This window comes from Chiroxiphia lanceolata, chromosome 3 (genome assembly GCF_009829145.1).
Source record: "Chiroxiphia lanceolata isolate bChiLan1 chromosome 3, bChiLan1.pri, whole genome shotgun sequence".
Classification (NCBI taxonomy): Eukaryota; Metazoa; Chordata; class Aves; order Passeriformes; family Pipridae; genus Chiroxiphia; species Chiroxiphia lanceolata.
Genome location: NC_045639.1, coordinates 80,962,109 through 80,979,239, shown reverse-complemented (window position 1 = coordinate 80,979,239; position 17,131 = coordinate 80,962,109). Strand labels below are relative to the sequence as shown.

At 35.5% G+C, this 17,131-nt stretch overlaps 1 protein-coding gene across 4 annotated transcripts in view; it reads right to left on the bottom strand.

The window, feature by feature from the left end:
• Positions 1 to 17,131, bottom strand: part of SNX14 (sorting nexin 14) — a 49,724-nt gene that overhangs the window by 22,044 nt on the left and 10,549 nt on the right. For 2 of the 4 annotated variants that reach the window (XM_032683624.1, XM_032683625.1), the window contains exons 6-16: positions 14,428 to 14,515; positions 10,327 to 10,411; positions 8,850 to 9,006; positions 8,496 to 8,571; positions 7,601 to 7,645; positions 7,436 to 7,516; positions 7,177 to 7,291; positions 5,459 to 5,614; positions 5,054 to 5,178; positions 4,670 to 4,728; positions 1,186 to 1,212 (exon numbers count right to left, since the gene is read on the bottom strand). In XM_032683624.1, coding sequence (XP_032539515.1) covers positions 1,186 to 1,212; positions 4,670 to 4,728; positions 5,054 to 5,178; positions 5,459 to 5,614; positions 7,177 to 7,291; positions 7,436 to 7,516; positions 7,601 to 7,645; positions 8,496 to 8,571; positions 8,850 to 9,006; positions 10,327 to 10,411; positions 14,428 to 14,515 — 1,014 coding nt within the window. The remainder of the gene's footprint in view (positions 1 to 1,185; positions 1,213 to 4,669; positions 4,729 to 5,053; positions 5,179 to 5,458; positions 5,615 to 7,176; positions 7,292 to 7,435; positions 7,517 to 7,600; positions 7,646 to 8,495; positions 8,572 to 8,849; positions 9,007 to 10,326; positions 10,412 to 14,427; positions 14,516 to 17,131) is intronic. The other 2 variants (XM_032683626.1, XM_032683627.1) reach the window with 1 other exon arrangement.

Sequence of the window (17,131 nt, the reverse complement as noted above, 5' to 3'; positions counted from 1 at the left end):
TGGGAAATGCAGACCAAAGATTGCAGTACTGCCACTAAGCACTATGGCATTCTTTAATCATGGATGGTTGCCAAACTGTTTTCCCACAGGATACCTCCCTCATTCAGCGCACCGAACAGATCTTGGCAAGTGATGAGCCAGGGCTACACAGATGAAGAATGCTGTTGGGAGCCTCTTTGGGTCAAAAAGTACCAGACCAGTTGTATATACCAGATGGGTTAGATATTAATATGCATGTGAAATCAGAGTACCATTTCTTTCTGGCTGACTAAAACCCCTACACCCAATGAGGAGAAATGCTGAGCACATATTGCCACACTTGAAAAATCAATGAGCTGCATTTACATCTCAACTACTCCTTATTGCTCAACAATCTAGCAAGTTATAACTCAACACACTGAACTGGAACATAAAATATAAAAGCATCTAATTACCTTGATTCTTAACCTGAAAAATTAAGTTGAAAGATACTCATACTAGTCTTGAGGGAAATTTAGGCCATACTGATGCTCTGATAAATTCCAAGGAAAGTTTAGATAGCATGTATTTGAAGAGGCACAAATAATGAGAAAACAAACCACTGAACAGCTATTAAGGCATTATTAAGTGGTCACAGTTTACCTACAGCTAATTATAAAAAATTGCATATATTGTCATCAAACCTGTAACAGTTACAAGAGAAGCTTCAGAGAGAACTAATTTGGGGAACTGTTGGTTTTGAGTGCTTGATAATAATAATAAAATGGTTATATATGCATGCAATGTTAGACAATGACCACCCCGAATACAGCTGTGCAAGATAAAACAAGCACTTAAGTAGATAAAATCTCAAACAGGATCTGGAAATATGACATGGAGTAAAGGAAATTTTGGGGTAGTTAGCAGTCATAGGCCAAAAAAAAAAGCTTTAAATATATTTCACAACAAATGACAACGGACGAACTGTTAACAGCAAACAATGTTAATGTATTGTAAACTTGTGAAATTAGTAATTAAGCAATTTCTAAACACTTGTGAAGAGGACATGGGGAGTAAAGTTTTTTGTGAGGAGAAATGCACTTTAGACTAAAGAAGACATTCACGTGTTTTTTACATATAAAAGTTAACTACTGTTATAAAGGTTGTGTGATGAAGTCACAAGAGATGCAGCGTAACTAACACACATTGAGTGTTAGACAGACTTACCGTAAGTCATCCAAACTCAGGCTACTTCTGCAACAACAGGCACATAAATTACCTCCAGAGCCCAGCAGAAAATAATGTTAAAATCAAAAAACAAGCCCACCAAAAAAAAAAAAAAACAACCACCAACCACATTTGAGATACCTATCCCAACAAAACTGAACCAGCTTTGACCATCACCATGGATTAACAAAATAGGTGATACAATTAGGAGTTTCTGACCTAAAATCCTAAGAAAGTGAAATGTGAACAGTACCTGCACATTTCATCACCACAATCTTGGCCTTTGAATTTAAAACCTCAGTTACTAAAACTTTCAGGTCTTCACTGACATTCACAGAAACAAATGACAATTTACAAATAACAACTTTCATTCTTTCAGCTCTCTGTAATGCCAAACAGGCAGCTAACTTTTTCTATAACCTATGTTCAGAAGTCACGTAGGAATCTTAGTTAATTTGGGCAATACAATGAAAAGGCCGTGGATTTATTTTATGTAATAATACACACCTCATACCCCCCTTTGTATTAGATATAGTAAAAGCCACTATTAAAAATTAAAATATCTTTTTTCAATTTTTATTCCACAGATTTTATGAATTGTCATGTATTTTTGACATTCTACATAATCTGGTAACATTCTACATTAACACTGTCACCAAACATAGGATTTTAATTCTCCAGACCTACTGAATTCTGGACAAACTGATAAGGGATTAAAATACTAAAATTTTAGATTTTGTTTTGCAGAAGGGTCTGATTGTAAGATATCTTACACTGTCTTTAGCCATGTTAACTGCAAAACCGGAAACATAACCTACCAAGTTAGAAATTATGGTGACTATTACACTGCACAGAACTGTTCACAGACTTAAATCCAGGGGTTTTACTCCTAACCACTCCCTGAAATTGTTAGCATCTTTTCTACTTGGCCCTTTAAAGTCAAGAACATTAATTTCATTGCTATCCCAATGGTGAGAAATCAGCATGCATCTATTTCTATTTGTGGTCACAGCATGTAGAAAATCAAGACAGATATACAGCTATCCAGAATCTGTGTGCTTATATTACATGACAGCTTTTCTTTTTTCGTTAGACTTCCAACACAGAATACCTTTAAGTAATGTAGTAATATATTATAAATACATAACCGTGAGAGGGGGAGAGGGAATACTTGTCTCTCTCACTCTATCCAAATTAAGGCAACAGAACTGGACCTTAGAGCACCAGTTATCACTGGCCACACACATTAAACATCAGGTAGAAAACATCGTTATGGAGTTAAAACTGTTGACAACTACAGCTAGTTATCAAGTTGTCAGAATATCCTCAGTGTGAGTTCTTTAGATTCCAGAAACACTTGAGATTTCCCATCTATTGCCTTAGGAGTTTTCATAGCACACACTATTTGTCCTATCTGTATGCAAAAAGCTATGATTATTTTGTACAGTTCAAAGAAATGACTCAAACAAAAAATTACACAGTCACTTCTTCCTACCTTCCCACCAGTATTTTCTAGAAACTCTGTAATTTTCTTGTCTTACAACAAGTGAAATGTTTCAATACATTACTCACATGCACATTCCACTGGGATTTCATACCTACTCCTCGATTTGATTTTTCAACCAGCAGTATCTGTGCAATATACACACAGTACCCATACCAAAGCATCAAAGATATGGGGAAAAAAAACTCATCTCTTTGCATGTGATTTCTTTCAAGTGGAAATAATAACAGAAAAGGGAAGAGAAGGCAGGACAAAGTCTATGGAATAACATCTGGAATAATTCCATGAGTATGGAATGTTATTTTGTTATGATGGAATTTCCCCCTCCTTGGCAGTGACTGTACCAAATTCTGCAGAGGGAAACTCCAAAGCAACAGGCAAACTACTTGCAGATAGTTTCTGTGTTTCATGGAAATAATCACTGAAGTACCACTTCAGGAATATAATCTAGTATCATAAATCAGCATATATACTGAGGGCATTCTGATTGTTCCAAAATGTAAACCAGACACATTTTCACTAATCCTGTAACAGTCCCCAAATAAAATTCGCTTATTTTGTAGCCAGAGAAGTATTTCAAAAACTCCAGGTAGAGACTGCCTATAATTTCATCCTTTCTATTTGTAAAAGCAAAGCACCAAGGAAGCAACCTAAATGTTTTCATACTTTAACTAGATTTAAGAAGTGTATGACGGGATACTTCCAACCCCTGACATGAAAAATTTTGGGAAAGAAACCAGAAAGCAGCTTTAAATGTCTAGATGAAACCCTGTAGCCATTTTCAACAGAAGGTTAAGTGTGTTTTAAGGTCACCATCCCTAGTGGAGTACCCTGTAGGAAAGAAATGCAGTTTAGTCTAGCTGTGTTCCACGCCTCTTTGCTAAGAAACAGAAGCTTCCCAGCACCAATGGGAGAAAGTACTGCACTAAAGCTCCAGTCCTGGATCTACAAGAACTACAAAGACTACACGAAGGATGTCACCAATGGAGATATATTAAAGAGAACAACCATGTAGTTTTTGAAGAACAGGAGCAGGGAAGAAAGATATGTCCCAGTAATACATCTCATGGTAGGCTGCAAAACAAGGGAGCTGCTGCTAGGTGTATCTCTATTGAAAGCACAAAAGGTAAAATAAATTGCTGTTACTCCTCTAGAGGAGTTTACCATCTAAGATTATAAACACTAGCATTTTCCATTATACCACAGATCTTACTTCATACCAAGAAAGAAAGCCCATCCAAATTAAAGATTGAAGTTTTCCTTCTTTTGGCTAGGCCATAAGAGCAATTCAGTTGGGTTAGTCTATGACATTCAATATAAAATGAAAGACAAGAAATCATGAGACCTCAAGGTTTATCAACCCAGCCCCATAGTGGGAGATCATCCATCCACACCACAGGAGATGCTCTTCTCCACAGGCCCTAAGGAGCCTGAAGGAGGTCTGTAAGTACATAGCCCAAGTTCAGAAACAAGCTTTCTGACACTACATTTCTGCAATGGAGTTGGGGGATAGAAAGCACATTTCACCTGGGAGACACAGCAAATCCTCCTTCTCAGAAAATGAAGAGATTTTCATACAGGTTGGTTATATGTGCCTGTCCCTTTAACATCTGAAATCCCAGAAGACCCAGCTTTGCACCACTAAAAAGCTATTACATATACTCAGTCAATTAAACCACAACTATATTTCTACATTATCTTATTCTCACTGTACAATTATTTTCCCCTTCCCTCCTCTCAAATGCTGAGGTCTAAATCACATTTTAAATTCTTTATATAAAACACTTCAAAGTGAAGAGATATCTTGTATAATATTGCTTGCTCCTTTAATATGTAATTTGTTCATTTAAAAACAAAAAAGCTGCGCTAAAAATTTAGTCAAATTAATATCAGGCAGTAGCAAAATTCCTATGGTTCAATATTCTGATGCTTTTAAGTAACAACCAAAGAAAAAACACTTAAAAACTCTACCATACCTACCTGTTAAACTTTGAATTGCGTGTTGGTGACTCTGCTCCTCTTAAAAGGTGTCTGAAGTACTACAGTAGACAAATAAGGTATCAAAGAAAACACTGGATTAATTGAAGTAAAGCCTACTATGCAACAACACGGCAAAATTTAGAAAACAAGAACAGAAGTAATAGACAAGCTGACCATAATCACACAAATTGTTCTGTGATGTTGCACTGAACTAGAATAAATTCAGTTTTCCTACTGAGATTGGCCCAGCTCTGGAATGCTAACTGAAGTGGAAAATGAAGCCATATTTTTGAGTTCTACATACGCATGACTGTTGTAAACAGCGTTATCCTAAAAAAACACAATCTTGCTTTTAAGACTACTCTTCAAATCTTTCACACTTACCTCATCACTGTGACAGAACATTGGAGTAAAAACATTCTCAAGCAGAGAAAGTACATGCTCATAAGCTTCAAAAAGACACCGCATAGTTTGAAGTTTCACAACATCCATATATGGACCTTCAGCAACTATAAAAAAAATTACAAGTATGAATAGAGAGGGATATATATACAGACATAAAAAGTTCATAAGTTTTTTTCCTGGTCTGAGCTTGTGATTACTTTGCAAGGTACTGTAAGTTTTACAAATAAAAAACAGAAATAAACTGGCAAAACAAGGATTAAGCACAATATAGCAAGGGGATTGTAATTTTTAAAACTGACAATAGTTAGCTAAATTTTTCTTCACTTTACTACAGAATGCTGTTTAAATTCCAGTGTACATTATTCCTTTCAAATTCAAACTTACTTCTTTGAATTTCTTCCACTATGAAAGGGTCAAATCTAATTTTGTCAATGCTTTCATCCAAACAGTAAGTTTTGTAAATTTTCTGTACTTCCTCGTGAAGAGACATCTTTTCAGTATCTGACAGTTCTGGTCGCAAAATTCGGTCATTGAATTCCTCTGGGAAGTAAAGGAAAGAAAAAGCATTTCTTGATCAATTTGGTGAACAAATATCACCTTGAAAAACCCTAAAATATCAACTCATCTTCCAGCAGACAGAGCAATTTGTAAAACTTCAAAGTTAATAGAAGCACAAGGCAGCTCAAAATTTTAGGTAATAAGGTAGCTGCCTTCTTATTAACTATAATTCAGATTTGTTAATAAAATTACTAAAAATACATTGCAATTAAACCAAATTATTCCTTATCACAGCAAGCATAAATCCATTAAGTCATTCTGGCATAAAAATGAATCAGAATAATGATTTTTTTCTTCCTAAATTACCAAATTGAAAATTGTAGTTCTCTCTTAGCATAATTTCCAGTTCATGCTAAATGCACACACATACAGAGGTCCAACAGCCCTTTATACTAATTATCTGCCCATCTGTCTATTCTGCTCTTTCATTCCTAAGACCTAATCCATTGTAATAATTTCCATATATTTATTACTGTGCAATTCTACTTGATTTTTTTTTTATTATGTTCCTCAGTAAGTGCTTCTCACCCAAAATATATCTATCAAGTGAAAAACCATCTCCCATAGACAATTTGGGACAGCATAGCTGGAGGCCCCTAAACCTCATTCTTTTGTTTTATAAGCTAAGACACAGATTTGCCACCTATGAGAATGCAAGAGAAGTTTACAAGGAAGAAAATGCTGAGGTTTGCCCAGAAAAAGACTGATCATGGGCAACAGAGTAAACTCACTGCTAAAGGATTATGGGCACATAAGAAGCACAGAGATTATTTGTATTTCTCTTCTGCAATGATTAATGATTGCTGCAGTATTTTATGACATTGTGTCTAAATTAATTTCAATTTCCCACTATATGTATGTGCTTGGGATAAAAAGGCAAATCCATTATGTCCTATGAAACATGAAAATACCTATTTACCAAAACCAAAAAGCAACATTATTTTGGTAAGCCAGTAATTATTTATTGTCCAAAAAACTTGAAATAATCCACTCAAATTTGTAGAAGCTTCACAGAAAATCTTATCATTGGAAAGTAGAAGGCTTTTCAAACAACACCTGTGCAATGCTAAAACCAAACATATGCCTCATAACCAAGGTACAGGTTACTGAATAAAACATTTCAACACCTTTAATGTTATGTTTCTGTTCTTTACAGAAATCAGAATTTTACAGTTAAATGAACATGAGAAGCTTTTAATGCTGAACATCTCATTTTAGAGATACTTTAGTAACCACATATCAAAAAAAAGGCAGTTGTACTTTGTATCAGTGGCCAGAATTTTTTTTCTTACAAGAATATTCTATTTTAAAGTGTGTAACTTTTATCAATAAACAGAAATACACTTAAGCCCTACAGTCCACATCAACACCAATGTTGCCAAGATTAGCATTGAAGAACTGGGACACATTAAAGTAAGTGAACACAGATTCTGAAAGGTAATCTTTTGCTAAATAATGCTGCCGAGTTCTGGACTAAATATTCACTTCAACCTGCAAATGCTTAACGATAATCAAACAACTTGAGCACACGTATGCAATCTTACCTACAGTCAGGCAGAACTGCAGCACATGTACTGCCCCTTCCTGTTTCAGAAAGTTCATAAACCGAAATAAAAGGTCTTGTTGATCTCTGATCTCCTTTAGCTCCAGTTTCAGTACCTGAGTAAGTTAAAAATGCAGTCAGCCAATTTTCAAACTTTCAGAGAGTACATAAATAATACAAAGAGTTGTAGAACAAAAACAGCAGGTAAAGCAAAACACTTATTCAAAACAGGAAAGGAAATAAATGTTTCCCTTGCTTACAGATGGTTTTTTATTTCTTGGCTCCGCAAATTTCTGAAGGAATGGAACCAGTGAAGAAGTAGGCTCAGTTGCTATCTCAGGCTGCAGAAAAAAAATTACAATTGTTAAGAAAGCTTCCTTAACAGGTGAACAAATCACTACTCCTTTAACTTTGTCAGTACTTACTGGACTATCATCAATGAAGATCAGCAGCAAATGGTTGACAGTGTCCTGCAGGAAAACACAATATACAATTAATATTAAAGAAACTCAACAAAATAGATGAAAATCATTTCAATACTATGTTATACCCCAGTTTAAGCCTATGACTGTATTTAATACTTTTTAAAAAGCGAAGTCTGGAAACACATGTTTGAGAATCGACCTTCAGTGGTCTCTTCAAGATTTTACAAGTCAGGGAATTTCTGAAGAGACCTGCACAGAAACATTCTTTACCAGCGGAAGAAAGCTCTACAAAGTACTTTTACTGTAAGCACAGATCTAACGAACTAATACTTCCGCAGCTACAGTACTTTCTGTTTGCAGCTAGGTGATGCCTGCATAAGTATTGCAATTTGGCCTACTAAAATACATGCATAAACAAAATCAAAGATGGGAGTGTTCCATCTTTAGAAATAAATGCCCTTTTATTGGCAGAATTAAGGACAAAAGTATTGATTTCAATATAGCTGCAAAAAAGGTTGTTTCACTTAGACTGCTATAAAGATCTACATAACTACAGTTCAAGTACTCAAGCCCTTGTTTAAATATAGCAACAGCAATTTGAAGATGTTTACACTAGCACAGCATTCTCCCATTTAACAGTTGTAGTTCTTCATTAAAAATACATTCTTAAGAGATCACACCAATACTGTTATTTTAGTCAGTTCAGTGAGTTAAATACTCAAACCAGTTACATGAACAAACAAAACCACTGGCCACAAGACTCCTTTATCTTTTACGCAGTCAAAATGCACAGCAAGTAAAGCATTCTGCATCATTTGCTTTACCCACAACATACTTAGTAGGAAAACAGTAATACTGAATAAATTAACATTATTTTTGCGCTCCAAAGTCTTACAGGATCAGCTAAGAAATCCATTGAGGGGAGGAAAACAGAACCAGGAAGAATCTCTCTTATCAGAAGAGCCAGGGATCTGGAAAGAAAAGAAAATAAAAATCCAAACCAGTATTAGATTACATAATTTTCTAAGTGAAGTTTCCAATGCTGTTATATACTACTGTGAAATATTTTAGGATTTAATAATATCGTAAGCATACTATTTTAAAGACAAATCAAAAAAATCATAAACAAAGGGATAAGAAGGAGGGATGAGGAGAATCACTTTGGAGTTCATTCTTTCACTTCCCAAAATTACTGTACTACATAATATGGAGATACTTTAAAAAATACAATTCCAAATAAATTCTATACCTGCACTCTGTTGACTTTGGGGGCAAAATATAAGGAAAAAGAAGTTCAGTAAGTTTTCTTAAGTAGTGAAGTTCATCTCTTCGGCTTCTCAAAGCAACATGGAGTTCTGGACCATATTCTTCTAAAGCAGCCTGCTGCAAAAACTCTGCATTTTTTACTGAAAGTAAAAAACAGTATTACAAGTAGTTTCAGCTTTTTCTTACTGTGAAACAGAAGGTAATTGCTTTCCATTTGAGCTAAAAAGTAAATAGTACATATATAACTGCCAAAGGGATAAAATCTTGAAACTTTTCGAAAGAACCTTGGCTTAGACTTTGAAGCCTGGGTATGTAAAAATAAATCCTCACACTAAAATAAGAATTCCTTCACCAAACAATTGCAGTTTGCATGGTATCCAGAATGCTTACTCATCTATAATAATCAAAGAACTCATTTTCAGCTGCTATTTCACACATCAGCCCTTAGGAAACAAGTCTTTTCCTTTAAAACAATGAAAAAAATGGCTATGTTTTCAATGCTGTACATTTAAAATACAGTTCTTTGCTGCTAAAGAAAAATGTTTCCCACTCCTTGGTAGAAATCAAAGGAAATATGAAATTTGGCGTAAACAGCACTGCCAGATTATCTAGTAGTATCTCGTCACTGTTGTGCCATGAAAGATATCCAACATAACTATGCTATGTCTCATTATTCATGGTATTCATTACCCACTACTCACAGGACCAATAGCATACATTTATGGATATCAAGCAGAAGTTTTGAGGGAAGGAAGAAGAGTTCATGACTCCAGTTAAAGTAAACATCTATGCTTAAAAGTTGAATGAAACCACATTTAGTAGATACAGCACTGTGGAACACAGCCAGTGAAAAAAATGAAGATAACAACAGCAAGTGTTTTCACATATTCCTTCAATGTGCAGTTTTAATACAATTTTTACATTAGACTTGTAAAGATACTTTTACTTGGATAATAATTAAATATACTACTGGTCAAAGTCTCTCCATGGCTTACAAACACGAACCTAACTTTTTGAGATACTGATCAACTCCACTAATGCAGATGTGAAATCATTCTATCTATGAGTTAGAGTTACAGTACAGTGCACAGACATACAAATCCTTTCATCTATAACTGCTCATCTGGAATATAAAGGGAAAACTTCAAGAAGCAGTGGTAAATGATCTTGAATGCTCTAAATAGACAAAAACACATTCCTGTTTACCACAAAGAGACAGAAATTTAGTATTTTCAATGTGGGGAAATAAAACTCAAGACAGAGAGTACAAATATGTACTGCAACTTTTTCCCTATCAGTCTTTGCAATCATCGGAAGAAAAATGCAAGAGGATCACTATTTTATTTTAAAAGAAGGCATAAGGATGCAAAGATGTACCAATATAATCAATCTCAAACATGCATAGAGAAACATTCAAACTTGCCCTTTGAAACTGACAGTGTATTAGGTCTTTACACTACCTTTTTGCCTGGCCTTGGCTATCACTTCAATGTGTTTCATTGCTGCCTTGAGCATCTTCTTTGTTACAACAGTTGGAATATCCACCTAAAGAACAGTTTAAAAATAAAACCAAAATTGTTCTATTTTTTTCCTCAAAATTTATTACAGACAACGAGCAAACATAATAATTTGCTTCTATGTCCCCATTCTGAGCAAAGAACAAATCATCAAGAAACAATTCATGAATTCTCTAGATGAACTGACAGTATGTTCATTCTTCTGGGCAAAGCACACAACAGCATGCAGAACTAAATGCCATAAATGACACTGTTAACATATTTATTGTCAACTCATTCCTATTATAATTCTTCCACTGCTATACACACAGTGTGATTTCCACGTCACAGTATATGAAGCCTAGACCTGTGTGAAGATTTGACCACCAACAAAAGCAACAAGTTAACTATGCTCTGCTTCTAGTACTTCTGTACCTTAACACCGTGCAATTGTGTCCACAAGGACTAAAAGCAAAGAGAAACCCTCCTACACATGCAGAAAAAATGTCACACCTCAGGTGATGGCAGAACCAAAAGATAATTTGAGTTACAGAGTTAGGATGACCATTGCTGCCAACAATGATACCATGTGATCATAAGCCAAAAAACATGTATGATTTAATCAAGGATTGTATTACGGTCCTGCATTTAAATTTTCTTTGATGGCTAAGAAAAAGAAAGGAGAATTATAGATCAAGTCAGGCACAAATGGACCTTGGGATTTCTTAGCCCTACTCCAAGCAGGCTCTGATTAGGGTGCTCAGGGCTTTATCAATCCTAGTGCTGAAAACCTCCAGGGAGGAAGACAGTCACCTCCTCCAGCCCCAATCATCTTGGTGGCGCCTTGATTGAACCTACTCTGCTCTCTTGTAGCCCAAAACTGGATCAGTATCCTAGATATCATCCAAAGAGCATCAAGTAAAGCCAGATAATCACTTTCCTTGACTGACTGTCTCTGCTCCTGTTAATACAGCCCAGGATGCTGTTGGCATCGTCAGCTGCCACTGACAGCTCATATTCAGCTTACAGCCTACCATGGGCACCAGGTCCTCTGCAGCAAGCAGAGCTTCTCTCCACAGCCAGTCAGTCCCCAGCCTGTACAGCTTCAAGGGATTTTTCTTTATCCACTGCAGCAGTTTTCACAGGAACTCATCTAGAAATGGATTTACACTTTGCATGCTCTTTATTTTAAGCAAAAGACATCTCAGAGATGTAAAAACATACACTTGTAAATGTTCAAAATCTAAGACTTTTGAATAAGTTTCTTTCCTAATGGAATTCGTCCCTCCTCCATACAGCATAAAAGTGCTTCTTAACAGACAAGGAAAGAGACAGTGCAATTCCAAAGGCCTCCAGAGCTGAGAGAAAAGCTGGGGTTTTATTCAATTGTACAAGGAGAATATTACATATTCCTGCACATTCCCCTGTAATATTTGAGGTGAACAGTTATGATCAGGCCTGGCCAGCCCAGACAAGCCAGTACAATTGATTAGAACTGCCTAAAAGTAAGGTCAACCTCCTATTTACAAGCAGGAAAGGAGGAACTTCTGCTTATCAATGGAAAACCCCTGCCTTTTGTGCCTCACATTTCAACAGTAATTTCTGTAAGTCAAGAGTCTCCTACAGAACATAGTGATAGGGCAGTGTTTACTCTGCACAGCAAGCAAATTATTATCGACACTGCAGTAGACACTGAGAACGTTTGACAAAAGCTTCAATCAGACCCAGGGCTACCTATACCACACCATACAAAGGGAAACCCTTTCCCTTCAAAATCCATAACTAACCTGGGTTAAATGGCCACAACAAGGAAAATCCAGATTTGAATTATTTCAGTATACACTTAAGAGTTGACTGGTCTAAGGTGCTTGTTACCTCATTCAACAACCATGCCTCAAAAAAATCCACCTAGGCAGCTTTAAACAGAAAACAAAAGCATGCGTTTCACTGAAGTAACCCATAATTTTACATCTCAATTCAGAAGTAGATTTTTTGGAAAAAAAAAAAAAAAAGATATAACCTAAAAAGAGGAAAAACAGTCTGTTTTTTCTTTCACAATTCTTCCTTGATTTCAACACTTCATCTCTATTAGCTAGAACTATTGCTTGCAAGCATTTAGTAATAAATCCACATCAAAGTATAGCTGCTTAGCAAAGGTATATAACTATTTTATTTTGCAACTGGTGATGAATTTCTCCTCAAATGAGGCTATAAAGGACAGTGTATCAGAGCTGAAAGGCTACATAAAACATTCCCATAACCCTTCTGAGCTAACTACTGAAGCTTTAAACCAGGAATTCTGAAATGACACAAAGTTGGTACTTTATTTGCAACTTGCCTATCAACTCTAATTTCTACTCACAACATTTTTCGTAGTATATGCAGCACAACTGTTAATTGAAGCTGTCTGAATCTGTATGTGGGTGTGTGCATAAACAAAAACACTTATGCAGCAGGAAAAAAGCATGAGCTGAAAAATATAGCATAGCGTAAGACACCACGCTCCCCTGCATAGCTAAGCATACCAAGTTTCAATTTTGTTCCAAAACACAAAGTTTCCATGAGTATATTTTTGCTTGAGGTATCCATACCACTTCACACAGAGATAAAATATATTATATTATTCTGTAGAATGCATACAAATAAAATTAAACATTTGTAAAGAACAACGCATTTCTGCGATTATTTTGTAGGTCCCCGGACAGTGCTTAATACTTGCACATATCTTGAGGTTTTGTAGTGCATATACAATACCAACATACATAGTATTGAAGATATTACATTTAAATCATTACTGCCAAAGGCAGATATGGTAAATTAACGCTCTACTCAAAGAAGTTGTAGCTGATCTAACCCTATTAATACCTTATTACATAATTTTCTGAGTCAACAACAGATCCACAAACAGTGCAACTAATACAGGCATGTACTACAACTCCAAACTGAATTTTAAGACCCTGGTCCAAATTTTCACTTTGAAAGATCTACTCCACTTCCACAACTGCATACACTATCTTTGCTACGCAGACATTTCCTGATCTTCTCTCATGTTCACTTTAAAAAGCAACATGCCTGAGTTAGAGTAAACAAGAAAGTCATCTGGATTTGCTATATAACAATGACAAAATCAAGCTATTAATCAATTATGACAGAGTACATGTACAACTTGTAGCTCAGGAAATATTGCTGTTACTAGGGTGGGGGAAAAAAGACACACATTTATAGAAGTGGCTCCAACAGACGGGCCAGCACTGAATAATTCTGGAAACTCTACCAACTCTTATTGCTTAGAACAGCCAGAAAGTCAGAAGCAGTTTGGGTAAAACAGAGTTGAAGCACTTTACCGGAAAAGAGAATGTATGTGCTAATAGATTAAACACAGCAAACAAAAACTTTTGTATTCAGGATGTTTTTTAAGAATTGCATTAATATAAGAACGATATCTGTTTTAATTCTTCTAGTAAGCTGTTCACCTAATGACAGTCTATTCTTTATAGACAACATAAGGACCTTATCTGCATTTTAATAAGTCAAGCAAGCAGAAGCTACAAGACAGGTACACTGCTAACCATTTTCTAATCAGTCTTTTTCAATAATTTTCAAATTGTTTTCACTTGCATTAAGTCACTAAAAGAGAGCTAAAAGATCATCACAAGGTTTTAATAACGCCTTGCCCTGGTGTAAGAAATATACCCATTTTCAAGAACTGGAGAATGGTTTGGGTTGCAAGAGACCTTCACAGATCACTTATTCCAACCCCCTGCCATGGCAGGGGCATCTTTCACTGGAACAGATTTGTCAAAGCCATGTTCAAACGGATGTTGAGCACTTCCAATGATGAATCTTCAGAGATGGTTTACAACCAGCAATGGGATAAGCTCCAGAAGGAGGCAGCAGATACCACAAAGACCTAACTTAGGTGGTTAGAAGCTGTCAACACTTGTCTGTAAGACTGATTTTGAAATCACCATTTTAAAAAAATTAAAGAACTCAGTACAGATAGATGATGGAATGATGATTATTTCTGATGGAAAAACCAACATGGAAACCTTTAAGTTGCCTTACCTTGTGAATTCTCCGAACTAACACAGATGCAAAAAACCGCAGTGTGCCCCTCAGTTCATCCACTGAGGATTCATCATCAGTAATATTTCTGCAGTGTTGTAAAGTACGCCATGTAAGAAAAACAGAATAAAATACATTTTTATTCATCCAACCACAAAAGATTCGACACTAATAAAAACAGTTTCTACATATGTAAACATATCTTCATTCAGTGGCATAAAGGAAACTGAATTGAAATTATTTAAAGTGGTTTCTGCTTGGAAACAAAGAAGAATTTAAATAGATTTCTGGTTAGCCTTTCAGGATCCTTTTGTCAAAATATCATCTAAACTTTTTATCCAGCTTGCCAGTTTCCATATGCTGCAATAATGTATGATCAGTGACAAATCACGGCAAAAATATTTCAAAGCTGAAAGGAAGAAAAATACCTAACTTCATGACTTTTTTGGGGAAACTGAATGAAAACGAGAAATACGCTGAGTCTTAGATGCAGAAAATGCAACTAAACAGAGTGGAAAAAAAGACCACAATAACAGCATTCCACAAAATGCAAGTGAAAATCCAAAATTCTACCAGCAATTAACATGAACATTAGAGTAGGACTAAAGATATTGGCGAAACTGCAGTATAACAGCTATTAACAGCTGAGTAATGACACAACAAAGAAAGTCACATCCAGCTTTATTTAATGACCGTATGCAAGAATCATCACATTTTTTGGTAATGATTGCATATGTAGTAAGTACAAATATCATCTGCATTAAAAAAATCACCACAAGAAAAACCAGGACATTTAAAAATTTTTAAAAAATATGCACAAAACATCATTTTACTTTATTCAGCATCCAATTTTTTAAAGCAGTGTTAGGCTGGGTTATATAGCATTCAAATACATGTTGAAGATTAACTGTTAGGTACAGATACCAGTGACCTGACAGTCAAACTATGCAACTAATTGCATGAAAAGACACCTCAAAGAAAGCAGTCTGGCATAAGAAACACAACCGTCCTCCAACAGCTAATCATATGCAGATAAGAATACTGTAGGGGAAAGTCTGGCTTGCTTTAAGATCAACAGCTGACATTTTAGAAGCAACATGGTTAGCACTGTCAAAGGGATTAGCACCACCAGGGGATTAGCAAACAAACTGTATTACTATATTACCAGTATTTGACAGACAACAAGATACATGAAGTAACTTGGACTAAGAAGTCGATATTTTATTGACACTTGGATAACCAGTATCTTGGCTGACTCTACTTGGACATGACTTTATGTCACGTACTCTCACAATGTGCCATAAGTTTCCAAAGAGTTTCTTTTAAACACCAGCAAACTAAAGACTGGTGAAAAAAACATCATGAACCTGTAAAACCTCAAATCTCTAGCGACACAGAGGAAGGTCCAAATAACTTGCTTGGAAACATTTTAAAAATTGGCTGCATTTTCCCAGAACTTTAGAAATAATTTAAAAACTCAGCTGTCAGGGTAGCGGAGAGATGTGCTAAAAGAAAAGGTGTCAATCTTAATTGTAAACAGCTACAGAGTCTAATGCCTCAGGAGAGATACATCCAACTGATATTGAATGCAAAGTCTTACAGGATCTACTCATAAATGAAAATCATATATAAATACTGAAGTGATTTTTTTTCTCTGTGTGTCAATTATTCTTACAAAATTTGGCTAACTCATATGAAAAAGATGTAGAAAATAAGTTGTAAGCTAGTAAAAATGTAAAGCTATGGTTTGTAACTCAACAAAAATTCGGAACTTTTCTTGCCTTACTTGCATTTAAAATATAAAGAGCTCCATATATGAAAACACTAGGTTTAGTCACTATCAAATAAAAATGTTTTCATAGTAATGTGTTACAAAAATGTGGTAATTACTGAGTTCTATCCTAATCTGAAAGGAGTTGCAATAGCATCAATGACCAAAAAATTCACTAAGCACAAAATGACTCTTTCAAACTTGACACTCTCCTATTTAAAATGAGGTTGGTATTAGCAAGATATTATGGAGTGTTACTGTATAGCATAGAGCATAAACAATAAACTCAGACCAGTGTTTTGTAGCTCTACAAACTTGGATTACTATGCTCTATTCCTCTCATATAGTTGAAAAAAATTCTTAAAAGAAATATTTAAATACAACCAGTATGAATACTTTGATAAATACCAAACAAAAATGCACAGAGGTATAACCACCTGTTTCAGTAGAGTTCACTGGATTTTAAGTACTAATTCTCACTCCCCTAAAGTGATCCAAATTTAGGAATGTTTCCCTTTAAACTCTGAGCTGGTAATAAAATATTACAAATTCTTGCACAGTTAATTAATGGAACAAGCATAAACCACAGCTTTTTTCTGATATAGCACTTTATTTCCTGAGCAATAAATCTGTGATTTTATCTTGCAACACAGGCTTCTGGCAAACATTACACTTGCCAGGCTTCTGAGTGAGATGTATCCTGGTAACACTGATGCCAAGACAGCACCAGCTGGCACAGCACCAAAAATACCCACCATATATATATATATTTATATGTAAAAAAAAAAAAAAAAAGGTAGCTTCTGCACAAATTCCATTCATGTGAAAGGGGGACAAGCAGCGTAAGGAATTATGCCCAGATTTTTTTGCAAGGGAAAGCAGCAAACTGTTTTACCAGTTGAAAAGTATGAATTGCCTGATGGTGGTTACCCA